Here is a 27,879-nt window from a genome sequence, read left to right as displayed (position 1 = left end):
CGCTTGTCGCGATTCGACGCCTTTGCTGGGTGATGCGTCCTTTCCCAGCATCCCCGGCGGCGGTAGTGGTGGCAGTCTGTGCTCGGTGACCTTCGCTGGCAGCAGGCTCGCTTTCCGCTGTAACGGTGCGTCTCGGCTCGCCTGCTGCAGGCAGGCATCGCGGCGGTTGTCTTGGGGAGGCAGTTGTGGGTCAGCCTGGGAAAGGAGATATGGGGGAGGAGAGATCAGCGGAGCTCGAGCCGTGCCGTTACCCCCTCCCCCTTCATGGTCCTGGGGGTCAGGCCACGGGCGGGCAGCGGGTCCCCTGAGCTGCGCTGGGGTTATGGTGGTAGGTCAGAAAGCAAATTTAGCGTTGTTCCGGATAGATTTGAAAATAGGCCTAGACGGCATTGCGCCCATCCGTGTCTTGGGGGAGAGGTTTCTGCCAGGTTTTAGCAGGGTGTTAATGGGAAATAGCACTTACTTGGTGTTTTGTAGTGGTAGGAGAACCCTTCCTTTTTATTCAGTCTCCTTGTTTTTAGCAGAATGACTGCTACTTTGGCCCTGGTCATCTGAAACTACAAATATTGGAAGCTTTGAGGAGGTGCAGTGTTCTTTATAGTATTGGTGAAAGCACAATAGTGTTTCAGAAATCTGTCCACAATAATAAATTTGATTGAATTTAAATCCAAACAATTACAATAAATGTGGGGTTTTTTATAATTAAGCATTAATTACCATGAAGGTGCTTTAATGCTTTAACAAGCACCTATATTTCCCAGTTATATTGACACTGGCTAGCCTTGCCTCCTTTTATCAGCTGTAGTTTAATATTTTTTATTGTCTTAGCTCATAAATTGTGACCTTACCTCTGAATTTTTACTGCTGTGCTTTGGAGTAAGTACTTCTGCATGTTTTGGGTTTTTTTTTTTTTTTTTTTTTAACATGTAAAGTGCTGCTGATATGTATCAGGAGTGTGTATATACATTAGAAGTACAGCAGGTAAGAGGACAGTTGCAAAACTCACCATGGCAAAACTCTTATAATTTTCAGATGATGCAGACCATGATTCCAAAGTCATTGAAAGGCATGAAATTCTACTTTACTACGGTGTATCAAGAAATATGGGTTGGTGTAGCATTAACAGCTTATGCCTATTACAAAATTTCGTATGGTGGTAAGTTACACGTTATAGTTTTCATTAGCTGTTAGTTTATATATAAGCTTTGTAAATGAGAATATACTTAACAGTTAGAAATCACTTATTGAAAATACCTAGCAAACAAATTAACACTCTTACTTAAGTCCACATCTTTGCCATAAAAGTTCAGTTAGTTTAGAATGGTGTCCAGATTTGAATTATGAATCAGCATAAGTTCCTCAGAGCAAAAGGGTGCAACAAATCGCAGTGTCTTGAAGGTCCTGTTGTTCTATTTAGGCTATGTTGAAAAAATTCTAAGTCAAACCCTTTACCAGCTGTCATTAACAATGAAATATTATAGACTGTAGGCAGACTTGACAGAAAAAGGAACCCCTTGCTGTCGGAGCAGGCGAGTGATTTTACTTCAACATTTCTCTAGCTTTGTCCAAATAATTTGTAGCATGTCCAAAGCTATTCACTACATTTACAAGTTTAAGTAAATAAAAGTAGGTGAACAGCCAGAGAGGAAAAAAAAAAGCTTAAATTTTGCTTTAACTTACTTAATTTGAAAGAGAATTCAAAATTGACAGACTTTTCAAGTTTGTGTTCATGTCATGCTACTTCTATTTATATTTATGATTTATATAATAGATGTGATGGTGTAGGGTTTTGAGGGCCAAAACCTTGATATGGTGCAACTATATGCTAAGCATTATTTTAAAGTGAAAATAGCGGTAGCCTTTTATGCAGTTTGGAGAACAGTTTTGCAAATAATACGTATATTTATAGAAGAGTATGTAGTAGAATAACTTAGATTGGTTGGCATCTTTTCAGCTTACCTGCTCCAAGCCACTGCTCAAAGTAGTTAAATCAAAGGTAGATGAGGTTGTTCATGGCCATTAATTTGAGCTTCAAATTAATGTATCCAAGGGTGGAGATTGCACAACCTCTTATGACAGTCTTCCTCATGAGGAATTTTTTTCATCTGTTTTTGTCTGATTGCTATGAATCAGTATTTTAGAACAGTTACAATGGCAATGTAAAATAAACTATTTTACTCATAGAAGAAGATTGTAAAGCAAACTGTATTCTTACCACTTCAGCTTACATCCATATGTTATGTCTGTGTATATCCATATATTATGTAAAAGAGTACCATTATGTATATGTTTCTTTTGAATCAAAGTAGGAAGTAAGATCATGATGGCTGCAATTTCTAAATGCATGGAGCCTAGGTTAATTAAAAACAAACAACTTTTAAAAAATCAGTACCAAGTTTAGTTTCTTTTAAAGTGAAATGTATCATGGAAAGTACATGTTGTACACTTGTTAGAGCTTGTTCAAGCTAAATTAGCAAATCTTAAGTAGCATAATTAAGTTTATCTGAAAAAAAAAATACTTTTTTAAACTGTCATTGTTCAGCTTTTTTTTTTTCTTTTTTTTTTTCCCCCCAGGAAAAAAAGCAGTGGCAGATAGTGAGTATTAAATATCTAATACCCTGTTCTATTTTTTTAAATGAGTGCAGTAAGAATTAACTTAGCATATTTTGTTTGTTGTTTAAATTACGGATTTAGAAAATGTTTAGAGATTACTTCAAAATACATAGCTTTAGTTGTATGGATGGCTTTATAACCTAGAAACATCTTTGAGCTTGCATAGATGCTATATCTTGTCTTAAACTGTCCTTTGCATCGGTTTTAGGGGTAGGAATTATTTAAAATAATAGTAAAAAACATTCAGTGGAATGGCTTAAATCGGCACGATGTCAAGAGTAACTGCTGCTTTAGCTGTCAAGAAACTAAGAAGTTTAAACTTGTATTTTGAATGTGTATTTTTATATTTTCTGTAATGTGGTATTTAGATATTTACGGACAGTTTCTTCTGACATCACACTGGAATTCAGTTTTCCATGAGCTGCTGTATCTCAGTTAACATTCTGAGCCATGATAGATAGCCCATTTGCTTGCAGTTGAATTTGTATATGCAAATATTATTTTCATTTTTAAATGTGCAATTAGTGAAAATACTGCCCAGTCGAGTTAAGAATAATAGCATAAATAAACTTCAGTTTAGAAGGAACCCCTTACTGCCTATAATAGTGCTTTAAAACTTGCAAAGGAGGATTTTTAGTATTGGCCAAGTTTATATATGTAGTTTGAGGGTTTTATTTGATACAGAATCTGCCAATTTTAGAAGAATCTGCCAGTTCTCATGCTCAGATGTTAGTTTTCTCTTCTAGGTTCTGATCTATGTTCCTGAGTTGATTTGCTCTACTGTTTGAACAGTCTAAATCGTGTCTTTGTTTCAGAATCCTCTGGTGCTGGCCATCATTAAAGACCTCTTCTCTTCTTGGGAGTATGGATCTGTTGGTTCATCATCTTTACTGTAAATGAAGCGAGTTACAACCATAGGGAAGTTAATTCTAAAACTGTCCCTGATCCATCTGCTGTAATTAGAGACAGAAAAAAATCCATTGAGTAACAAGGAATTAAACATGTTGGACAAAGTATCTTGGAGTGTATTGTTAACCTCATTTTTAGAGTAAGCATTTTTTGTTTCCTACAGTTCTTTCAAGTTCCATGTTAAACTTTTTCAGTAGTACTTTGAAAAAGACCAAATTTATATCACTAAACTTCTTGACAGAATTAGATGACATTTCAAGCATTCCTTTTGTTTTCCTAATGATATCTATTTTTTTGGCTAGGACTTTTGAAATTTACTTACTCCATTTACTTTTAAAATATAAATGGTATGCCAAGTGTGAGGACTTAATTCTCAGCTTTTTGTCAACTTGCGGTGCAATAATTAAGGGTAAAAAAAAAAAAAAGTTATTTTTTAAAACATCGTATTTTTTTAGGAGTCCTTAATTCTACAAGGTTTAAAAGCAAAAACTGTATTGTTATTAAAACGCAATGCAAAATGTTTACAGAGGTTTTTAAAACGTACATTATTGGCAACTATTGTTTTTTGTCTTTCATATTCAGTTAGAGGTGAGGAATTACTCTGAAAGGCCCTTTCATTAGTCACAAATTTTGCAATGGTGTAAGTAATAATGTGCCCGTATGGTATGAGAAAATTGATGTTACATGGGCCCTCATCTGCCATTTGAGCTTATGAAATGATCAGAATTAAAAAGGAATAATGAAATCATGCAGTGTGGCAGCAGTTAACACGAGCATAAACAAACTTTTAACTGACTGGAACAAGTTTTCTTTTTTCCTGAAAATTCAGAAGTAATATATGTATTAATAGGATGGGTCATTAGTGCATTTTGCAGATAGCTGTTAAAGTAACTCCATAGCTAGTATCATATTTTGGAGACTCTACAAACTTACACTATCCTAGAAAAATCAGTTTTCAAAATGGCACATACTGAATTCTGTACCAAGGACACATAGTGTATAAAATCAAAACTGGACTTCATGTCATGTTTTGTTTAAATTTAGCCTAATCTGCTTTTGAGAAGATTAAGAGGTTTAAGTTGTTTCAATGACTTAATGCTTACGTACATGTTTTTAACTACTTCACTGGAACTGGAACTTTTGATTAAAGTTTTGCCTTTCAGTCTCTCTGACTGCAGTATCTGGCAGTAACTTAAATATTTGGTACTTGAATACTTAGGAGCTTGATATCTTTACCAGCTGATTGTAAACATTCCAAATGCTGTATTGCATGTAATTTCTTCAAAATGTATACCTCTGCTTAATAGCTATACCTACTAGGAGTAAAATTGCCAGTCATTTATCTGAAAACTTTTTTAAAAAAGGTGGGTATAGCATTACTCAATCTGAAAAGAATAGGCAACATTGATCTTTCATGCATTCTTGGCATTTCTTCCACCTTCCACAGTTTTCCTTGTAGTTGCATCTTCCCTTGATACATGTTAGCTTTCATCATTTCTATATTGGTTTTTCAGTGTGTCCTCACCAAAGAAGAATGAATGAAAAATAGAAAGTATTTCTGTTTGTTTGTTTGTTTTTACATATAACTAAAACCATCAGGAAGAAGGGAACAGAGAATAAAAACTAGAATAAAATGGAGCTTCAAATGAACAGATGCTAGGCCAGTGGTGATTACAGGGTGGGTCAGAGTTGTGGTGTAGTTAATAAGCAGTTAAGATTGAAAATTTATGCCAGGTAAGGAGCTATACCTGCATTTATAATGCAAATTTATGATCACTAAGTTATGGTTCCTAAGATACTACACATACTTCAAATTACCTGCTTTAGCAATTTACAATTACAAAGCTGAGGGACAACAAGCTAGGGAAAAAACATTAATCACTGCAGGATTTGTTTCAACTTAGGTAGAACCTATCACACTGGGACTGAGCTATATGAACATTCTGTCTCATCTCCTAAAAGTTAATTGAAAAGCAAGTGGAACTTCTGCTAACCTACCCTGGGAGCACAGTTAACTGCACTTTTAGGTAAACTTAAGCTGCTTCAACTTTTAATACTTCTTGGTATTTGACTTGCTTGATTTTCTATTAGGGAAACAAAGTACATATGGGCAGCAATGTCTGAGTTACGAAAACTGCAATTTTTACTGAAATAATGCTACCTGCAACTGTTTGTTCTTCCACTAGTGCATCTAGGTCAGAAATTTCAATGAATATTGCTGAATGTTCCTTCCTGTTTGTGATTATTAACATACAAATATTTTCAACAAATAAGGGAAGTAAATTTAGTGTTTCTATTTAAATATAGTTTTCTTGTTTTGTTGTTTGTTTGTTGGGTTTTTTTTTTACTTGAGTAGGGTACAGAAGGAGGAAATTAACTTTCAGTGCCTTAACTTAAGCAGAAATTAACACAAAGATGATGTATAACAGCTGTAGTATTATTTATATACTTTCTGCTCCTCTTTGCTGAGGCATACTATATAGTATAAAAGACTACAGAGGGAAGTTAGCTAAGGTATCATAACTACCATTTTTTTACTTTATAGTGAGGTGTAAAAGGATTAACCAGTTTTCTTTGCAGCTCTAGGATCTGGGGTGTAGCCATAGGTAGAGAAGCATTGTAAAGGAGTATCCTTGAAGTAAATGCTCTTACATGCCTTTTTTTTCTAATTTAGCTAAGGTGATTTCTAAAGCTAACATAAAAGGTTTTCTTGTTCCAGGTAAGTGTGTTATCTAGACAAGCTTCAGCTCCTGAACAAAACCCATTTTCTATGCAAATAACTAAGATCAGCACTTTAATCCATGGAGGTAATACTCATCATGATTCATAGTTAAACACTGGTGGGGGAAATGCTTACTGCTTGTTGGCGGATCATGCCGTTTCCATTTAGCTGCTGCCTCTTTATATTGCTGACATTTCTAAAACAGGATTACGTTTAAACTTTGTGTAGTAAAATAGTTCAGCAACTCCATTTTTCTTTTGTTGCCTGTGATAAGGCATCAGCAATGACAGAAACCTGACTGTTTACTACCTTCACAATGTTAGTGGAACAACAAACTCCTGTAGTGGTTAAAAAGCCTTATTCAATTGCTGCAGCACCACCTTGAGCAAGTTTTGCTGTGGCACTGCTTTTTTGTTTGTTTGTTTGTTTTTTAATTTTTTTATTTTTAATCAGTACAGAATATGAAAGCTTGGCAGTAGGGAGCTGTATTAATAATGACAATGCTAATGCATATGGTCTTTTTACAACATAAGTACTTCTGTACTTGCCTTTCCATGCTGTGTCTTACTTATGGCCAGGATTTCAGACTGTGGAGCACTGAGATTTCTAAAACATTTTCAAGTGTTGTCCTACAATTGGGAATTTCAGACTATCCCTTGCATGATAATAAAGTATTATGGAATGCTCTAGGGAAGCAGCAAAACAGTCAGAGCCAAGGAAACATTAGTCACAAGGCCCAACCTACTCAATCTCTTTAATGGCTAACTTGGAAAAAAAAACCCAAATATGTATTCATGTTAACTGGCAGGATGAGTTAAGTTGCAGGAAATGATCTAAAGTAACTAAATCAGCTGAACTAGTCTCCTGTTTATCTGAATCATGATAGCAAACCACTGTTTGTAGTACAAATACAGCCTGATACATAGCCTGTATGTGTACTGTACTTTAGTCCCCAAGGAAGGAAAACTATCAGGTGCTTGTTAGACACAGATGATTATATGTGACATCACCACCAGATGGCTGAAATGAAACTGAGGAAATCAACACTTGAAATCTCTATTGTTTCATTCATGGAAATCTGTAAAGCTACTAGGAAGGAAAGAATAGTAAGACGGAGATTCCCTGAGGCATTAAATATGTTGGTTAACAATTTGGTAAATGGAGGAACAAGAAGTGACAAGACAGTGCTTGAACAGCAAACTCTTCATACTATAATTCCATAACCTTTAGCAACTGACATTCAGCAGCTAATATTCTCTTAACTTTAAGAATATAAAGTCATGTGACTCTGAGCTTGCAATTTATGAAGATCTCGTAAACAAGAAATTCCTGTACTCTACTGCTGCAGGCAAACTGCTTGGGAACAATTACTCTCCCCTAACTGAAAATGAACTGACCACCACAAGAGTGGATTATTTGGAGTTTTAATTAAATTCTGCTAAGGGTACTATGATGTCTTTCTTTGTGGCTTAACAGCATGAGTACTTCTAGCAGCTACAGCAGCTTGTTTCCACCCTTATACCACAGTGCCTTGCTCCTCATAGTTGTGCTGATACAACTATTTGTGAATTGGATCAGGCAAATTTTCATAATTTTGGGTCTTTCTTCCCCTCTAAAATAACAAGCATTCAGGGTTTGTTTTGGGGTTGTTTTTGTGTGTGTGTGTGTTCCTTATTATTTATTTGGATCCATCTCTTGATCCATTTACAGAGAAAGCTGCTTTATAACTTGCATTACAGCACAGTAGCTTTTTTTTTTTTTTTTTTTTTTTTTTGTCAGAAAAGGGGCAGAAGAATCAGATTTTCTAGCTTCCCATTCACTCATGCAGCTTTCCTAAGTCATTGTGTCCCTTACAATTATTTAATGGAAGTTTCCTCCTCATACCCAGCTACATACATGATCAAAGTACTGTCTCTCCCATAAGAACTGTCATCACTGTCAACACTCAGAGAAATAAAAGACTGCAGAACTCCACCCTGTATACAAATCCGGAATGTCAGCCTGTGCTTCAGCAAAAAGGCAGAACCTTGGTTGCTTCCTCTGTGACAGCACATCGCTTTCTCAAGTTTATAGTATCAGTTAATTAGGACAAATGAACACACAAGTAGGGAACAGGGAGAACAATTGTACCACCACAATATCCTAATGCTCTGTGCTTGCTCGCAAGAAGAGTGCTTTTAGTAGTAAAGGGTAAATTTGGTGGTGGTTCTTCAAATTATTGGTTGTCATCAAATGAAAATACACTTTTAATTATTATGACCCTCAAAAAACCTAAAGTAACTTTTTAATTGACATGGCCTTTAACTATTTTATATCATCACAATAACTTCAGGTAACTGCTGGAACAGACAAGTGAGATTTCTTCAGAGCTAATGAAGCGTGTTTGCTAGGAAATGATAATAGGGATTATGTGGGTGGTAGAACTAACAGCAGTATACTGAATGAATCCCATCTGTGATGACTACTGCCTACACAAATTTTTCCTGCAGTATCAGTTGTAGTCTTAATTTCTTGTTTTAACCTGTTGTGTTTAGCATGCTTTTGATAATACTAAGAATTCCTGCAATTAAGGGGGAATTCTTTAGGTATGAAATAGAAACTGTTGTGAGCTATTTCATATGGAATGCTATATAAACAAGCAAAATGGCAACGGTTAAATTGAATACAACCAGAGTATTACAGGAGGTAAAAGGATATTATTAAAATGGGTTAGGATGTGAACAGGCATTTGATACAGAACCAGGAATCCAGAGAAGGATACCCTTTTTGGGTGAGGGTCTACTCAAAAGCATTTCCATTTTTTTAATTAACTCCATTATTTATCTTGAGGATATATATGTATCAGTCTCATGCTATACTTTTTTGCAGCACTGTTCTTTACTCTTGATGTTTCAGGTATATCTGTACAGAAAAATAGCCTTGTTTAAATTCTCTTAAATCTAACATCACAATTCTTTTCTTGTACTCCCTATGTTGTATTGGACATATCATATGTTGTATTGGACATATCATACCACATACAGCTTGAGAAGAAAATTCTTCTGGTCCCAGTTAGGACATCAAAACACTTTAATTAGGAAAAATTAAATTATGCATTTATTTCAGTAAGATAGGAATTGGAGTCATACCAGTTTTAACAAAGACTCTGACTCTTGTTTCAGTAAACACTGAGACATAAATACTTTTCAACATACTTTGGTTTAGTTAATTCTTTTGGAGTAATGCAACTAGAAAAGGAATCCTGTCAAAAATGTTTTTACTTTGCTTTCAAATTATGTATTCTTATTAATGCTAACCAGCACACCTCTTTAAATTCAGGCTACTAAATTATACATGTACTCAGGCCTGTCTAGGACAGAAACAGAAGGCAAGGAAAAGAAAATTGTGCAGAACTTTCACATAGCAAGTGGAAGAAAAAGAGAAAAGATCTAAGTTACTTTACCTTATGCTGTAGCTTGTCCATTTATAGAATAGAAATACTGGTTCTGAATTTGAGACATAAGCAATAGACAAACCTTTAAAGAGCGTTGAATCATCCCCAAGCAAGTAGGCTATTATTGTGTGTACTCCTCCATGATGAACACACTCCTTTCCAGTCTTTCATATCTTCTGAGCCTCAGCTGCATATTACGGTATCTTCTTTGAATAAATCAACCTAAAATATTCTAAATACATACCAGTGATACTTTTTTACTCTCACTTTCTAGAGCTTTTTATGGAATAATTTTCAGTAGGGTTCCATAAATGCCTTATACAATTAATCTTGCATCTTACTATTGACATTCTTTTGTTTATGCAGCTGAGAATTGCAGTAAACCTTGTCATACTATCACAACAGTAAAAATAACATTCAGAAATATGTTTCTGTAAGATGACAAACTAAGGCACTTAAGAGGCAAAATCACCTTGTCTCATTACTGTTCTCAGGACTAAGCATCATTACCTGGAAAAGGAATATTTATACATTTAGAAAGGATGAACCTTAAGCATCAGTAAGGCACAAAAAACCCCTTCATTTTAAATGTCTCGGATTACATCTGCTAGTCAGGTTATCTGCAGCTGCTCTTACATAAGACTGCATGATTAAAACAGTGTCTGTGACAGGAACACCCCAATTCACAATAAATAGTATACACCTGTATAGAAGCCAGCACCTGTATAGAAGCCAGCTATGCTCTATCAAGTTTTGGTAACTGGAAAGCCCTGAAAGTGATCACTTAAGGTGTTAATGGTTTTTTTAATATGTATGTGAGATATATATGTGTAGCACAAAAATACTTTCCATAGAGGCGTATCTTAAATCATAACTGTTTCCTGTTTCACAACAGTAATGATATATTTAAACACATTCAATACTCTTATTGTAATTTTTGAGGAAACTTATCTTGTGTATTCTGATCTCTAAAATCTGATGAGTACAGATAAATACAGCAACCTGGTCTAGTGGAAGGTATCCCTGCCCATGGCAGGGGGGTTGGAACTAGATGATCTATTTCTGAGGTCCCTTCCAACCCAAATCATTCTATCATTCTGATTCTATAATACACACAAAAAAACAAGGTAAATAATGTTATTTCCAGGATTGTAGTCCTAATAGCGCAGTTTAAATAGTAAGTATAAACAGATTTTTAAGAAAAAAAACCCCACATTTAATTTGGGTTATAATTTCTTTCTCCTACTATATATGAGTATTCTTCCCATGAAGACATGTTTTTCCTCCAAGCCTCCTTTGCACATCGCCTTTTCTCAGTAATTGCTGAAAAACGTTCTCCAGTACATCCCAGGTTTCAGAATCGAGCAGAGGATTTGCCTAATCTCCCCTTCCAATCTGCAATCCTTTGAATTCACCCATTGCCAGTTACAACAGCAGGAAGCATAAGCTCCATTACATTATATCTTCTGCATGTTTTTTTCCTATTAGATCTACTTACCTCAAGTAAGCTAACCAAGAAAAAGACATGTTCTAGAAGAAGATACACATTTCCAATTAGGAATTACTGGGTTTGGATATGGAAATAATACAAATCTGCATCTGATCCAGCAGTAAACATAAGAAAGCAGACTGTTTTCAATTATAGTAAGTAAAGTAGTTGCTCGTTTTAGACAATGAAGTGATGATTATAGAAAAGTTGAAGATTAGTTGCCTACCATTTTTGCAGTGTGGGGTAAAATCTAATCACGCATCACACAATTCTGCACTAGGCCTTTAGCTGAGAGGAAATAACTGAAATCAGTTCAGACAGAAGCTGTTAAAAACACTTGAATACTTGACTCACTAAATAATGGCTGAGATACCGGAGAACAATTTTAGATTTATAGTAACAAATTAAATGGCTGGACTCAATCTTAAATACGACCCATCCTTTTTCCCCTCAAACTTCAGCCAAGTGGTACACCCAAAATGAAGTGGCCTGTAAAAAATGAGTAAAGAGTGAAGTATTGACTTGTTACTCAATCTCCTCACTAATTAATGTTTCAATTAATAACCCATCATCTAGTCATGTTTCAGTATGCCCCCCACTCGTGGGCATACTGAAAATTTACAAAAAGCTGATTTTTGTAAAGAAACATCTTGAGAGCCAAAATAGTTACAAGCCTAAAGATACAAGCAGAGAGAACCGCTCCCAGGACATTTAAATTTTTCTTTTCTCTACCACTTTGTATATAGTTAATGGTTTCATCATTATAAATTACAGGGGAGCAGAACAAGACTTTTCTGTCTGTAAAAGCGATGGCATGTAATCTGTATTACAGAGCTGTTTCTTCTGCAGCTACAACATAAAAAATTAAAAATACCTGTTACCGTAATTACTTTCTGAGAGTATAGCAATGCAGTTCTCAGTGAGGCCACAGCACTCTCCACTATGTACGTATGCTCTTTTGCATCATGTGTATTGGCTTAAGCATACAATTTATGTTACTCTTTAAAGAAAGTACATCTCTAATCCACCAAATGCAGGGCTGAAACACATGATGTATCAGATATCCAAATCCCCAAGAAGTGCATGCAGCTATGCTATATACAGATCATATGGCTTCACTCCTGCTTTAATTGTTATACTCCTCTGCAGAATGATGCACTGAGTGGATTGTGCACTGAGTGGTTTGTGGATGGCAACTTCTGAACATTAGTCATCTAGTCCAACACACATTACTTTAGAATATTACAAGGTAGTGATGAAAAAGTATCTTTCTCTTGTTCACGTGTCTCCAGTACTGTGTAGAAAACAGACATCAAAGTGTTTCCTTTAGATTATTATTTATAGTTTATCTCTGAACAGGTTTGGTGGGGTTTAAAATGCATTGGCTATATATGAATTCAAAACCAGCAGCATATGACTATTGTTCAGTATGCATTCCTTATTGTTGCAACCTTAGGAAGTCAGCTTCATGCTGGAATTAGAGGTTACTTAAGGTCACAGTAACAAATTAAAATATCTTTAAATATACACAGTTACTTTACACAGTATTTCACTACAGATTTTAAGCTGCTTGCTCTGAAACTCTGGAAATACTTCAAATTTTTGTTTGTATCATTTATCACATAGCACTACACCTGCATGTTTGCCTGGCAAGTTAGAAGTACATCTGTGACTCCACTTCTAAAATTGCTTAGCTATTCATGACCAGTTCTTCCTGAATTACAGCCAATAAAAAATGTAATTTTTGAAAGGAGAGTTGTATTTTGTAATAAAGGAATCTATTCCTTTAGAAAGGATACATTTTTTTTTTATATATATACACATACACTCCTACCTTTACTCCCTTTTTAGAGATTTTATTCTGCCAGTTGTGAGGAAACCCATCCTAACTGTAGCCATCCAAAAGCCTGCTCTCTAATCTGACCTAGTCATCCAGGCTCCATCTTAAATCAATAGAGATAGGCACCTTCAAAGAACAAGAGATTTAGATAGTGGGATGAGTATCTTAGAAAGGAATGAATTGACTGCAGAACTGCCTCCTTCCCTCCCCATCTTGATTATCTATAGTAGAAGCTTAGGTGACTGATTGAGACTACACACATAACTTCCTAGATGGATCCCACCCTAAATATTTGACCTCTGAGACTGTTTCGGGCTATAAATAAGAGTACCTGTTATGTAAAGTAATACCACATGAAAAGAAAAAGTGTTAATTAAAAATAAATACTTATTTTCCTGTGACACCTACAAAGCCTGAAAACATTTTCCTATGCTCTAGAAAAGCATCTTAAGTTAATGAAAAACTGAAAAAAATTTGGATGTGACAAAGTAGGAAAGCTCATTTTCCTCCTTTTGTCTATGCATAAAGAGGAAGTAGGAGAGATTCAGACCTGGTAGTTTAAAAAAATTTAAAAAACATGTACATTTGAAAATCTTGCTAGAAGATACTTGAAAGACAAAAGTGGAACTGGAGCTTCATAAGGAGTGCTCCTGAAATCTCATTAGTCTCCTACCTGTATCTTTAGGAATCTCTGCTTGTGCTAAGAAAAGCATTGTGCATGATAGAGTAAGAGGCCTGCCAATTTATTAAGTGCAGTTAATTTCCCTTTTCAAAACATTCTGATAATTTTCCTCTATGTACCCATAAGTTTCAAGTAATTTTTAAAAAAACACTAAAATGATAGTTTATACATTTCAGTCAAATTTCAATTTCTACCTGAACTCAAGCTCAGCACAAATCTCAGTAACAACTCATACCCTAATAAACATAATAAAAAGTAACTCTTCATTTTTTGATGTTGTAAGTTGAATAAATCTCAAGCTACAGTGGCTTCAATTTGTAAAGTTAAATAGCTCTAGATCTTTTTAAGAACCAAGAGGAGTGTAAAAAGTATTTGCATAATGTGCTTTAATACTTACACCAACAAATAAGCACAAACCCTTTCCTTTAGAAAAAGGCCAGCAAAATTAAACACTTCTCACGAAAGCAGCATATTTCGAAGCAAGTAAAAAACCAGATTACTTGAATCAGATACTTGAGTCTGGCTTTATCTACTTCTATAGCCACATTCTCTTACCTTATCTTCTTTAGCATTCCCCAAATCATGGCTGCTTTCACACAGCCTCGCTTATCTAAGACAGGCAACTAACTTACAGATATCACTGGCTCCTTTGGTCAAGCAAGGTAATTTCTACAGAGCTGGCCCAGTCATTTTGTTTGGAAATGCATAGTCAATGGAGGAAAAACTTCTATGTTACTGAAAGTAACCATTTTGCTGATCACAGTAAACAAAATAGTTACAAGTCGGAATCAGAAGATTTTATAATGACTGCTCTGACCCTTGACTGCTGAAAGATTGATTTCCAAAAAGATCATTCTGTGGGAGAGGAGGCGTTACTTAATTTACCATACAGCAGAGAAAGTTTTAAGTCTTATGCTTTGTAAGTATTGGTTAATTTTATTTTTCTTCCCTCATTTCTATGGGAAAATAGAGATGGGAAGGGATAAAGCAAGTGGGGTTTTTTTACCAAGGGAAGGGAAAATAGGAGTAAGAAACAGGCTTGCATATAAAATATGTAGTCTACCTTTTCTGAAGATGTTTCCTCTTCCACAGTATCCAGTCTGTCTGGTTGCTGCATTGGCTGAACCTGCTTCTGCCAAAAGCAGTTCAGGGTTGACAAACTTTTATACTGCAGGCCATTATTCCAACAGAGGTATTGCATGGAGGAGTGCCTTCGTTCCCGATAGCAACTGTCTACACCGTATTCTCCCACTTTTCATGTTGTCTCTCCCTGCTGTTGCAATGTAAAAGTAATAGTGGAGTAATATTTATAGTATTTTAGGTTTTATTTTCAATCACTGAGAACAGGGAGAAGTCAGCTACAAAGTATACCTGCAGAGAAATAACAGACCATCATTTAAGGATGATGGCAAAAAATCTAATCTGGTTAACGAGAAATACTAGTTTTAAAAGAACAAGTGTGACAAAAGATGCACAATTCTCTTGTTAGAATTTTAGGAGTTAGACTTTGTTAGAATTACTACAAATAGTAAGAGGACAAGTAAATTTCACTGCTGTTTTGTTCACTGAAGTTCAGTATAAATTTGATTAAGGTAAATTCCCTTTTTTTCTTTTCTTTAAGATACATAACTACAAGCCCATTATAGCCCCTTTCATTTCAGGTCAGCCCAGTAGCAGGGTTAATACTATTATCCTGAGTAGACCTTGGAGTTCTCTATTGGGTCTTAAGTATCATAGTCTCACCTATCTCCAGAGTTGCGTGCATGAGGTAGAAGCACAGTTTACAGGAAACGTAGTATAACAGTGTTAGTGTCAGCAAGCAGCGCTCCCAGCAGCACTTACAAAATAATTTCAAACTGGCAAAGTATTATCTTGTGATGCAAGTAGATTTTTCCTATAGGACCAATTTATTAAAAGCAGCAGAAGCTTTGACCTATTGCAAAGCTGATACTGGAGCCTGCAAATACACTGACAAGGACATGCAACGAAACCTTGGGCATGTATGTATTATTTTAAGGTAATTCACACATCTGTTATAGGATCTTACATCAATAAGTTACATTTAACATATCAGCTTGTATTTGGGATTAATATGCTATTACCACTTACCCTGAAAGTTTTAAACAGAATCTAAGCTTCTGTCAATAATTTGCCAAGTTACTTTATTCTTTTTTCACTCCTAGCTGAGACCTGCCAGTGTTCTACAAATAAAGTAACAAAGACTGGAAACCAGCCACTTACAGAAAGAGTTGAAGCACTGGGTATGTCCATGTATTCTGTAGATCCGGATTTAAGACTTACAGCAATATGAAATTTGTCTACATTGCATGTGGTGCAGTACTAACATATGGTGATGTTTTGACTTAAGAGTTGAGCTTCACTTCTCCCAAGCTGTTAACTTTCATCTTGGTGGTGTAGCTCTACAGAATGAGACACCAGAAACCGAGGGGACTAAACCTCACTTTTAAACACAAGACCGAATCTCATGGGAGCCCAACATCAGGGTCTGGCCAGAAACACCTTCCCTCCTGCTGCAGTGGTGGGGGTTGTCCACCGGACAGGTTTCACAAGGAACGCACAGGTGAAGGGACGGTAAAGCGAGGGTGACGCTACGCATGACGTTATTCTCGCTAGAGGACAGCGATGCACCGAGGTGCGTTTAGACGGACCACGATCAGCTGTGGGAAGAGGGCTGGGCTTCTCCTGCGGCCCACCTGCTTCCCGCCGGAGGCTGACTTTGCTGTGTTCTCCCAGCCCACTCCCCACGCCCCTGGCGGGTCGTGCCGCGCTCCTCTGTTCCCCAGCGCGCAGCAATGGAGCTGGGCCGAACCGCTCCGTCGCTACCACGTTCCCCGCATTCCAGGGGCAGAAAACGACCAGGGCCGCGGCCCCTGGGCAATCGGCCCGGGCAGCCCTCCCAGGAGGAGGAGGTGGCCGCCGGGAGCCCGGCCCGGGGGTGGTGGTGAGAGAGATCGGGCCTGAAGCTGTGCCGCGAGGATAACCCAGGAGAACGGGCAAGTCCCCACCGAATCTGCCACAGAAAAACTCGGGTCCCGACTCCTCACAGAGTCCCGGTCACGTGCAGCACCGAAACCCGCACCCGCCCCACTAGTGCCGTGCGCGCGCCTCCCGCCGCCCCGCCCCCGGCTCTTCCCGCCTCGGCCAATGGTGCTGCTGCGGCGGTTAACCCCTGGCGGGGCGGCGCGGGCGGAGCAGGCGGAGCAGAGCAGGAAGCGCCGAGGGAAGGAGGCAGGAGGCCGCCGCGCCGAGAGGAGGAGGAAGGGGGTTGGGAACCCGGCCGTCGCCACCGCCTTCGCCTCTTCCTTCCGCCTGCCCGCTGTGGTGAGTGAGGCGCACGGGAGGCACCTGTCACAGCCGCCAGGGCGAGCGCGGCGTCCTCCACAGTGAGAGGAGGCGGCAGGAAAGGCCCGGCACGGCACGGCGGCAGCCTCGGTGAGGCTGGCTGGAGGACAGCTGCGGAGATGATGCCGGTGAGTGGGAAGGGTTTGAATTCGCGACGTTGCCTTCCTGGCCTGGTGCCGCTCTGCCGGGCGATGGGACGACTTGCCTTTTCCTGTGGGGCTGGCGGAGGCGGATGGAGTGCGCGGCTCCACCGTCATCCCTGCCTGTGCCCTGGCCAGCACGGGCAGAGGGCGACTGTGCAGCGGCGCCGCCGTCAGGTTCTCCGCCGGAGGTGAGGCCGCCGGTCACCACCGTCCCTGGCTTCTTGGGAGACACGACCTGCTCCCGCTCCTCCCCTCGATGAGGGGCTGCCGCTCATCTCCGCTGGCCGAGCCGCTCTCGGCGTCGCACCGGCTGTGACAGGTCGAGGACCGCGTCGCCCCGGCCTCTGCCCTCGCGTCTACCCGAGAGGGCTCCTAGCCGCCCGCGGCGCCCTCTTGGCCCGCGGCAGTTTCGGCGGGGGGCGCGGGCCCTTGGGGGAGCCGGCTGCTGGCCGCCGAGGCCCGAGTGAGGCGCGGGGGGGTTTTCTGTGTTTGTGTGAGTGGGTGTGCAGGGGGGGCATGTTTGTTTGTTTTGGGTTTTTCCTTACAAGCACTGATTCTTCGTCGCCAGGGTGTGGGGAAGGGTTAACCGGTCCCGGGGCAGGCGGCCCGGGCCCTTAGGCCGGTTGTCAGGCTAGTGCAGGCGGCAGCTTCATGTCAGCCTCGGCACCTTTGAAGGGAAGGCGGTCTTCCTCCTCAGTGTCTGCCGTCTCTTTTGTGAAACCGTCGTTTGTTTACCGAAGATAAGCCCTTTCATTTTCCCGCAAACAACCTTGGTTGTCTTCTGTGACAGAATCTCCGTTTCCCTCCCCTCTCCTTCCCCTTTCGCTATGGGCTGATGCAGTGGTCGGAAGAGAGTTGTTCTTGACGGCTGTTCGTTTTATGACAGGATCCTCTGAGGCTGAGTAATAAACAATTACATTCCTTTTGCTGATTTTTTTCAAACTCTGGTCTCAAACGTGGGTTTATGAGTTACTCCATATAAAGGAGTATCTCCCAGGTTTTTTCTAATTCCAATAGAAATGAGCTTTTTATTTACAGTTCCTCTGCAGCATTTGCAACCAAAGCACTGCAGCAGAATGCTTCTCAGTGAGAATACTAAAGGCGTCTTTTACACAATTTTATCACTCTAACTTGGTTTCATGACTGAGAGGATGAAATAAATAGCTTAAACTAGACGCAAAATTTCAGCTCGAAGAGTACACGTAGTGTTTAAAAAACAGGTATTATGGCAAGCTTTTTAATATGATGTGCTCTTTAACTTCCAACTGCTAGGTACCAAAATATTCTATTGACACTGTAGAGAAATTTCAGTGCACTAGGCATACTAGAAACCAGCAACAAAGTTCACTGAATTACAGGCTTGTTCCATAAACATATGGATGTTAGCTTGTAAAAACAAAACCAAGGTGACTGTCAGCTTTTGCAGCTTCCATCGTAACTTGTCTTTGGATTCATAAAATTTTCATTGAAAAACTAGCATGTTGGTGATACGCTAGGTCAGAACAAATGTATTCAGTTCCCATTACTAACCCACGTGTGGGTTTCAGGCTGATGTCATAACTTCTGTAGTGCAGTGATTGACTTTTTAGAAAAAGACTTCCTTTACCTTTTTTTTTTTCTGCCGCTGTCTCTTGTTACCTTCATGGTTATTTAAATGTAGCAGTTGTTTGTGCTTATAAAATTGACTTTATTATGTTTTTGAAACACACTTCAAAGCATTTTTAGTACTGATGGTTGCATTTTAATAAAAATTAATTACCTTGCTATGGTGGTAGTAATGCAGATTAGAACTTACTGAGTCTGAATCCTGAAATAATAAATATTTTATTTCTCTGAAAAGCTTTCAGATGCTGTTCTGGACAACTGATCATAAGGTAGTCAGGAATATGTATATTTAAATGGACACTGTGACAGTGCTTTTAGTTTTCCAGGTTCTCAGCTATTTTATTCCTGAACTGCAAGGATGAAAAAAAAACCCAACCACATTTACTGGAATACAATAACACAGTGATGTAAACGTATGGTTGTAGAACTGGACCAAATGTTTTGGTTTTCTTTACTTGAGATTTTGAATTCTGAAGATGGAAATGGTAGAGATCTATCTTGTTATGTGATGGAATTCCTTGAATTCACATTCCTAGAAGCTTTTTTCTTCCCTGGTCCTTTTTTATTTATTTTTTAATGCAGTTAAGAAAAGCAAATAATAGTAAGAGGAGAGACTTCAGTATTACTAGACTTGAGCAGTTGTAACAAGTGGGTACTGCTGCAGTCTTGTGTCAACAAATTAAAATGAAATGCTGTCGAACTTTTAGTTTATGACTGACATTTATCAGATTTGAAGTAACTGAGGACAGTTTTTGAATTTTTTGTTTAATTCTGTACAACCATTTTTAATAATGAAGTCCTATCTAAAGCATGGAAAATGGAATTATCTGTTTCCTCTTTCCCTGTGTTTTGTCAGACTTTTGTTCCCACCCCTTGCGGGAACAGAGTTACTTCTGAGAGGTTTTTATCAGTTATGATTTCTTTTGTGACCAGGATACCTCCCACTCTCTTCCTTGGTGGATTTTTCATATTAGTTCATGTTGCTTACTCTACTTTGGTTTTGAAAAAAAGAAAAATAACTGTATTCTTGGTCTTGAACATAGTTGGGCTTCAAGAAGCAATAATGATGTGGACTGCACTTTTCTCACTTACTGTTTTTTTGCTTTGCTGACAAGGCACATCCATCATAAACTCTTTCATTGCCTTCAGGACATAAGGGCTATGTGTGTGAGTAGCTTATGATGTTACACTGAATATCACCTCTATGAAGGAACTTACTGAAAGAGTTGCTCTAAGCATGCCTGGAGTACAGTGATTTTTTTTTTTTTTTCCTCTTCCTTCCACTGGAAAAAAAGGTTAGTATTTATTGCTGCCATAGAATAAAACATGCAAACCCAGAGCTATGTGATATCCTTTCAAACAGGAAATCTTCTAGGTTAAAATAGCCACAGTTGTATTTTGTTTGCAAAAATAGCTCCTCTTTCAGCCACATAATCTATGACCTGTTTGGAGAAGCTTAATCATCTCCTCCTCCATTCCCCTCACCCCACTCCCCCCCTTTCTTTGTTTTTCTTCTGCCTCAGTAGGATTTTTTTGGTGGGACTTCAGATTTTGTTTATGAAAAAGTATTGGATTTTTCTTTTTTTCACCTTAAAGAATGCAATTAATGCCTTTTCTTGGATGGTAGTTCCAAAATTGCCTCTGCTGACAAATAGGAAAAGTCACTTACGAGGAGCACTGTTTTCCTACTTTAGAAAAGATACCATGGAAGAAAGAACTGCTGCAGTTGAGAAGCATATAACACTTCCTATTACACACCTAAATTTGGGGTATCATTCTTTTACAGCATATGTGAGGTAACATGCCATGCCAAAGGCATAGAAGTATGTAGAGTCCAGTCTGTACACCATCAATAAAGTGATGAGAGGTGATGGTGGATGCTGTGTAAGAACTTGTGATGGGCTGAGTCTCTTAGGAGGAGTACTTAGTATTGCATATTCCTCTAGCACCTATTGCTGCAGAGCTTTTCTGGTTTTGCCTTTAAGTTACTTGGAGAAACATGTATAGGTGAAGTTGCAGCCAGCATTCATGTTTTTGAAAGCATCTAGGAGGAGCCTTATGGGACACTGTGCAGGGCTTAGAGCCAAAGACTTGTTGGACATGTCTGGTTTTATGTGTATGGTCAGGCAGTTGTGTTTGTTGTTTTAATAGAAGTGAGAGTGAAAAGCTTAGAGAGTGTTTAGTGTCATCTTTTGTCTAGTTAATTTTGTGTGAAGCTGCAGCTCATCTCCAAAGATGACCATGACTGATGCATATTTTATATTAGACTAGACAATTATAAGTGGATGTTGAGTATTACAGTATGCATTAGTATCTTAATTGCTACATAGGTTCCTGACTTATAAAGACAGATAACATGACTGATAAAATACAAAGCAAAGATGGGTATCAGATAGTTATTTTTAAATTAAGCTATCTTCAAGATGAATTAAGAAAAAAGTGGGTTTTGCTTTCTCTTTTGGTTTTTTGTTGTTATTTTTTGGACGTTGGGGTTTTTTTGGTTTTGTTTTTGAATGAGTACATACTTTTCATGTATTTAGTCCAAAACCTTTCCCAAAAAGTCCAAAGTGGAATTGCTTATTCCTAATTAAAACCCAAAATATTTTCAAATCAGCATACACTGTTCTCTTCCTTACAATATGTTGTAAAAGTCTAAAGGAAAATGTGTCACTTTAATATTAGGAATTCTCAGTGATGTTAAGATAAAATATATTGCAATTAATTCAGAGCTCTACGGTTTCTGACATTCTTGTTTGTTGAATAAATGTGAACTGATTGTGGAGAATGATTTGCAAGTTTATCAGCCATTATTAAAGGAGTTATTTATTGCAACAACACTTAAAGGCCATTTTGTGGGTTTTTTTTTGGATCACATTGCCTTTTTTTTTTTTTTTTAGGATGACAGAATATGGGCTATTGTGTGGTAAAAATAAGTTCGTAATCATCTCCATGTCAACAAAAAGTACTACTTGTAGGCTGTTCTGATAATAGAATATTTAAATATATTTAATAGATACCTGTGGATTGTAATGAAATATATGAGAAAATTTTGAAGGAAAGAATACTCTCTGTTAGTTTCTCTTCATCTATTAACATAGATGAGATTGTTGCTCGTTGCAGACTTTAGCGAGAAAAGGTATTTATTTGACAACAAAATTCCATTCTATCAGATTCAGTTATGTTAATCTGACAAATCCAAGTTTGATGTGAAATATATTATTAAAAAAACTCATGTAGCTGATTATTTATATTAAGATCACATAGAGCTGTGGAATAGCCCCCATTATGTTAACAGTTGTCTATACATAGAACAAACAAAGTTCCATTTTTTTTAAGAATTCGCTGTCTAATGTTTGATACTAAAATCAAAACTCGCATTTATTTTTAAACAGCTTTATTTTTTTTTGTCCCTATAATCTGGAGGCATCTTCAAAAAGGAAAAAAATAAGTGAGAATGAAGGTTTAAAGAGGCAAACAAATTATTGCTTAATTGGGGGAGGTGGAGGGAAGGTGTCCTGCTCCCTTTCCATCATGACTCACTGCTGGAATTTACAAGTCTTATGTGTTTGTCTAAATTAACATACATTAATTACTAGCACAGGATAGCTCAAAATACTTCAACCCTAAGTGAACATGCTAGCCTGGGATATAGGATCTAATTCTTGGGCTTGTGTCACACTGCAGGAAAGTGGGATTTCGTTTTTGTTTTTTTTTCCTTAAATAGGAGAATTATATTATTAGGTGATTTCAAATATCTTTAAAATCTTAGAATCATACAATCATAGAATAGTTAGGGTTGGAAAGGACCTTAAGATCATCAAGTTCCAACCCCCCTGCCATGGGCTGGGACACCTTCACATATGAACAGATTTTCCATCTGTGTTGAATTCTGTCTCATTGATTCTTAAATTATAGTCTTTAAAGTAAATAAATACAAAATATTAATTTTAACACTTTAGTACATTTTCCCAGTAATTTGGAAATCTGTCATTAGAATCAATTAAACTTGGAAGTGTGTAATAATCTCTGGTGTATTAGACAATATATCCAGGGAATGTGCTCAATGTTTTGAGCTTATAAAAGCATTTTTTTATGACTGACAATAACAGAATTATATTGTGCAATAATAGACACCATCCTTCAGAAGCAGATTTGTGTGACAGAAGCAACAATGATACTGAGAGGGCAGAGCCTGCATTTTATGATAACTCAAAGGATAAATGAAAATATAATCTTCTTAATGGAAGGAAAGAATTGTTTTGAATGTCAATTTTCAGCCACTTGACCTAGGTTTTGGGTCACTCTGTTTTCTTAAATCTTGCTTAGAAGCAAGTATGTGTGATCTTGCTTGTGTAGGGGAACATGGGTTTATCATTGTGGTGCAGTAGGATGTTGGAGGAACTGAATTCCTTTCAAGACTGAGGTTTCACAATAGGGATGAGCTGGGTTAACCATTTCCTGCGGCTGGTGGAAGAGGCTGTTTCCTCTTCCTTGCTGCTTATTCCCACCGTTTACTTTGAATGGATTGCACTGCTTGTCTCAGTACACTGAACCAGGTCACTAAAAATGTAAAAAATAATTGCATCCAAAGAACGATGATAATATATATGTACACACATACCTACATATTTTGCCAGGCTGGTGCATTTCATCAGCTTACATTGTGACTGTTCTTTTGTCTGTGTTGGTACAGGAGGGAGCGGATCTCTTGACTGAGATTGGTAATGAAGAAGGGGATAGGAAAGTGGAATCCCACCCTTTCAGTATTTTTATTTATTCAGTTTAATTTATCGTGGAGCTGTACCCCAGGTGACATATTTTGGATTTTGTTTTCTGGCTATTTAGCAGGTGAGTAGAACAGTGTGATGAAACTGAAGATTTCTGCAGTGCAGTAACGTTGTTGCTTCAAGGATAAGTTATGATTTCACCAGTTTTCACATCTTTATTGGGTATCCAGTAACACTTCAGATTTTCCCTGAAACAGGAGGAAGTAAGGGGTATTGGAATTTTTGGTAAAATTTGTGGTCTGTGAGGTAATCTTGAGGAACAAATATGAAGTTGGGACCAAAAAAAAGGAAGAACAATAAAACTTAATTGGCAGTTGCTAGTCTGCATTATTTTTCCTCCCCACACTTAGCAATATTGCATTCCTTCTGATTTCTGCCAATTATTACCTTATCCTCTAAGATTCATAGTGTAATTTAGCCTACTTCATTAGTGAAAGTACAATTAAGATATTTTTTTAGTTTTCACCTCATTGCTTTGCTTAGCAGCAGAATTCTATTTATGTGTGAGGAAATTGTAGCTATAAAACTGTTTTATTTAAGGAATTCCAACTTCAGCAGGTAGCAATTTATTCTAAACTTGCATACGTTACAGGCACTGTATTTAATGTATGTATCCTTATGTCTACTTTAGGTTCGACAAAAGGATTTCAGCTTTCACATGACTAGGCTAATGTTTATAAATTGAGACTGTGGGAAACTGAGGCCTCAGTTTTGTGTAGGTGAAATTGATATAACTGCAGGGGCTGCTGTAGTCCTGCCTCCCTCCTGCCCTCTCTTCGGTATTAGCTCTGTTAGATACCTGATTCTGTACTGAGCTGTTTCAGTTTGTGAACTCAGCAGGAAGTTGTTTGGTTTGTTTTGGTTTTGGTTTGTTTTTTTTTTTTCCTCCCCAGGATACTTTTCTGCCAGCTGAGCACACTGAAACCAACTCCGTACGGGGTCAGATAAGCACTGAAACCAGCACAAGAAGGCGCAGAAAAGCATAGACTGCAGGAAGGATGTAAACAGTTTTATCAGTTTAGGCTGTTGGATTATTTTTTTTTTTTAGCCTGAAATGACTCCACGGTGAATATGGTGAGGTCTGTCTGGATGATTTTGGAATGTAATCTGTGTCCCAAGGGGCAAAGAAGAGTAGCTTCCCTGCTCTTTGAAGCTAAAACAAGAAAACGGTGTCGTGCCCAACATCTCTGCAAGGCTGACCTCCAAAAATCGCAAATCCCATGGGCTGACTTCATGCACAGAAGCACAGTGCATTGACTAGCCTCTGAATTAATTCTGTGGTTTACTCTCCCGAGAGCCAGTTTTTGATACCTGGAGACCAGCAAACCTTGCTCTTCTAAAAACCAGAATGCATCTGTCCACACCTACTAAGTTGAATAGCTGAGAATTGTTGAGAGTTACAGCCTTAGATGAACAAAGCAGTGGGCAGGGCCACGTTATTCATGTTTGGAGAAAAGTATTGCCTGTGCTGCTCTCTGATGTTTAAAGGGAAAGAAAGAGGATGGTTTGAGACTAGCAAAGTTTGCCATAGCCATTAAGTACAGGCTTACCTGCATATAATTTTTTTTTGTCAAGTAAGATGGCTTATGTCTTAGTTTAGAATAGGAGATACAGTTTAAGTTGAGGAGACAGTCTGAATGCATGTTTGCATCAGAAAATCTTTTTCTATTTCCAAATGCAATTTGTCTAATTTGTGATTCAAGATTGAGCAGCATCTGTTGGCATTCTTACTCATTCTGAAGGTAGTATACTTTCAACATAGTTCAGCCTCTTTTTTTTCTACTGCCTCTTCCCCCATACTTACTACTTTTTTAAAAACAAACAAACCAAGTTTCAGATTTCTGACTATCTTGTAAAATATTAACCAGTGTGTTGGTCAAAACCTGACGTGAATCTATCCCATCCAGCCAAAGATAAGGGTTTTCAAACTACTTAAATTAAAAACATTGTCTTAATATCTGGAATAAATGTTACTAATGTATCAGTCACTTCCTTTGACAAGATACAGAACAAGGAAAGGATATTTGTACATTGTTACGGTATAATTGATGTCTGTAAAATGGTTGGGAGCCTGTTAGCATTTTGTAGAGGGAAGAATATGATAACCAGAGCATATACCCCGTGATTATGTGGGCAGCATCAGAAAGTAGTATGTCTAGTAAGTGATTACTTGCCTGAAACTTAAGTTACTCACTGGCAGCTTAGCTAACTTGTTATTTGGGCATCTGCGAAAGTATTAGCATCTATGAACTGACAGCTTTTTCTTACAAATTCTGTAAGATAATTTTTATAGCATGTGAATATGCCAGGTGCTTAGCTTTGTCAAATATATACTTAGAAATAGTCAAATAGGGTTCTTAGTATCAAAGTTGCTATTGAGGTACATTGTCAGAGAAGTATTTAGATTTTCCTACTGTGTATTTAAAAAACCAGCAAGTTCTTGGAACTGAAATTTTGGATGATTCTGCAGGCTAAAGAATGGGTTAATTACTGTTCAGGCTCCAAACAGTTGGACTGTATATACACTTTGGTAGGTTACTGAATTCTTGTAGGCATCTTGTAAGCGTCTTATAAAAATAAACTATGAAACTCATCTCTGTGTGCAGCTTCATCTCTGCATGCAGCTCTGAATGTCTCAGCATGCCTGATGCTTAATTTCCTTATGTACTGCTTTAGTGTCCCAAGTTACCTGATTTTTAGTTTGAAGTCTGAATGATGTACTTCTAATAGTGGGGGGAAAAAAACTAATCTGTAGTGGTTGACCTCCTTTGCACTTCTAAGTCATGTCAGGATCTATGCCATTATTTTAAAATCATATCACATGGACTGTTTTCTGTTCTAGCCCATGTCGCTTGGAAACCTTTTCAGTCCTTTTTCTGAATAGCTTCTTGGTGTACTGTGCAGTTCAGCGTGTTTACTGTTTTATTGTCAGTTATCATCACTTCAGCAAGAGCTTGTTGGATATGGGAATACGCTATAAAAATCTAAGCTTTACATTGAAACAAATCAGTTTCAAATCTGTTGCTTGCAACACCACCCCACCCCACCTGAGGCCAAATTTCTGAGTGCAGCACTTTGATTTTACTTTCTTTTTATTTTTTTTTTCTGATGGTAGAGCAGTAGTGTTTCATTTTTTTAGCACTGATAGGAGGTGATGTGGTGAAGGAAGTTTAAATCAGTTTAAATGGTAAATTATAAACTGCTGTTTACCCCAGTGTGGTAGTTTTTTTTGGAGTCCAACTCAAATACTTTCTGTGGAATAATTTATGTATCAACTGCTGTGCTTCCTTATTTTCAGATAAACATAAAGAACTTCTCAATTTGATTCACTTTCATGTGTACCAACCTTTGGACTACTTTGGTATCCTTTTTATACCTTTTTATAGTGGATTTTTTTGTGCTTGAGGTAGAAAATCATAGTCTAAAAAAAAAAAACTAAACCACTTTAAGGGACATAAGACAGAATCAGAAGATTTACTACATGGTGTTTCTAATACAATATTTTTGAATTTCTGGGTGTGTTACAACATTCACCCTAAGAGATCTTTATGATTTGAGTGTTCAGTAAATTACTGGATTACCCCCATGTACTGCTGTTGCCCTTTCTTAGTCATCTGAAGCTACCAAATATTGCTCAGTTCTTTCTCTGAGTTCTGAAGAAGCCTTGGCATAAAATTACGAGGAAGCTTGATCAGGAGTGTGCATGTACTTGCCTATGTTTTTCAAAAGCAGAAAAAAGCTTTTGGTCAGCTTTTTCTTATTATCTCTCAAATGATACAGGAATTTTTCAAGCACTGAGGTCTCAATAACCTATTTCTTCCAGTACTCAGGGATGAGAGTGTTCCGATTGTGTCTGAGTTTCTTTATAAACCTTTTGCCTTCCTTTCAGTCATCCTCCTTGTTTTGTTGAGTACTGCAGTTTTCTAGTTAGGAAGGATGTCTCGAAATATGTGAAAGAATGCAAAAATGTGAGTATTGTATTGTAGCTATGTATATTTTTATATATTGGTGTTTATATATATTTATACTGAAATATAGAGTCAGATATTGCTGAGGATTTAGGGGTGCTTCTGTGTTTCTGTCATTTGGAGAGGCCCCAACCCTCCTCTGGAAAAGAGCAAGCTGAGCACAGTTTCTTTTCTGAATGTTATATAAATGAAGGTATGTGTTTGACATGCTTAAATCCAGTTCTTTTTCACTTTTATTTTATCTTTTGATTGGAAAAAGGAAACACACTCACCATGAATTATATTCTGCATAGGTTACTGAGCATAGTACAGTTAGAGAGCAGTA

The 27,879-nt window shown here is 37.7% G+C and overlaps 2 protein-coding genes across 5 annotated transcripts in view; both read left to right on the top strand.

Moving 5' to 3' along the window:
* The first annotated feature begins 68 nt into the window (after positions 1-68).
* ATP5MJ (ATP synthase membrane subunit j) lies at positions 69-5,651 on the top strand. 3 transcript variants are annotated; one of them, XM_080617980.1, is made up of 4 exons: positions 69-125; positions 1,033-1,156; positions 2,575-2,595; positions 3,429-5,651. In XM_080617980.1, exons 2-4 carry the CDS (start codon positions 1,033-1,035, stop codon positions 3,452-3,454), a joined length of 171 nt encoding a protein of 56 aa, XP_080474106.1. In that variant the 5' UTR covers positions 69-125; the 3' UTR covers positions 3,455-5,651. The 3 variants fall into 3 exon arrangements, 2 of the variants coding, with proteins under 2 accessions (XP_080474106.1, XP_080474105.1); XR_013956876.1 differs by lacking the exon at positions 69-125 and having other exon boundaries at positions 173-1,156; positions 3,429-3,661; positions 5,427-5,651; XM_080617979.1 differs by lacking the exon at positions 69-125 and having other exon boundaries at positions 173-1,156.
* Positions 5,652-16,921: 11,270 nt separating this feature from the next.
* PPP1R13B (protein phosphatase 1 regulatory subunit 13B) overlaps positions 16,922-27,879 on the top strand; it is a gene marked incomplete at its 5' end in the record, with an annotated part of 70,686 nt that continues 59,728 nt past the window's right edge. For both annotated transcript variants that reach the window (XM_080617874.1, XM_080617873.1), the window contains one exon: positions 16,922-17,179. In XM_080617874.1, the coding sequence (XP_080474000.1) occupies positions 17,171-17,179 (9 nt within the window). The remainder of the gene's footprint in view (positions 17,180-27,879) is intronic.

The sequence above is a fragment of the Psittacula echo genome (assembly GCF_963264785.1).
Source record: "Psittacula echo genome assembly, chromosome: 5".
Classification (NCBI taxonomy): Eukaryota; Metazoa; Chordata; class Aves; order Psittaciformes; family Psittacidae; genus Psittacula; species Psittacula echo.
The sequence above is the reverse complement of the archived record's forward strand: the minus strand, read 5'-3'. Positions and strand labels throughout refer to the sequence as shown.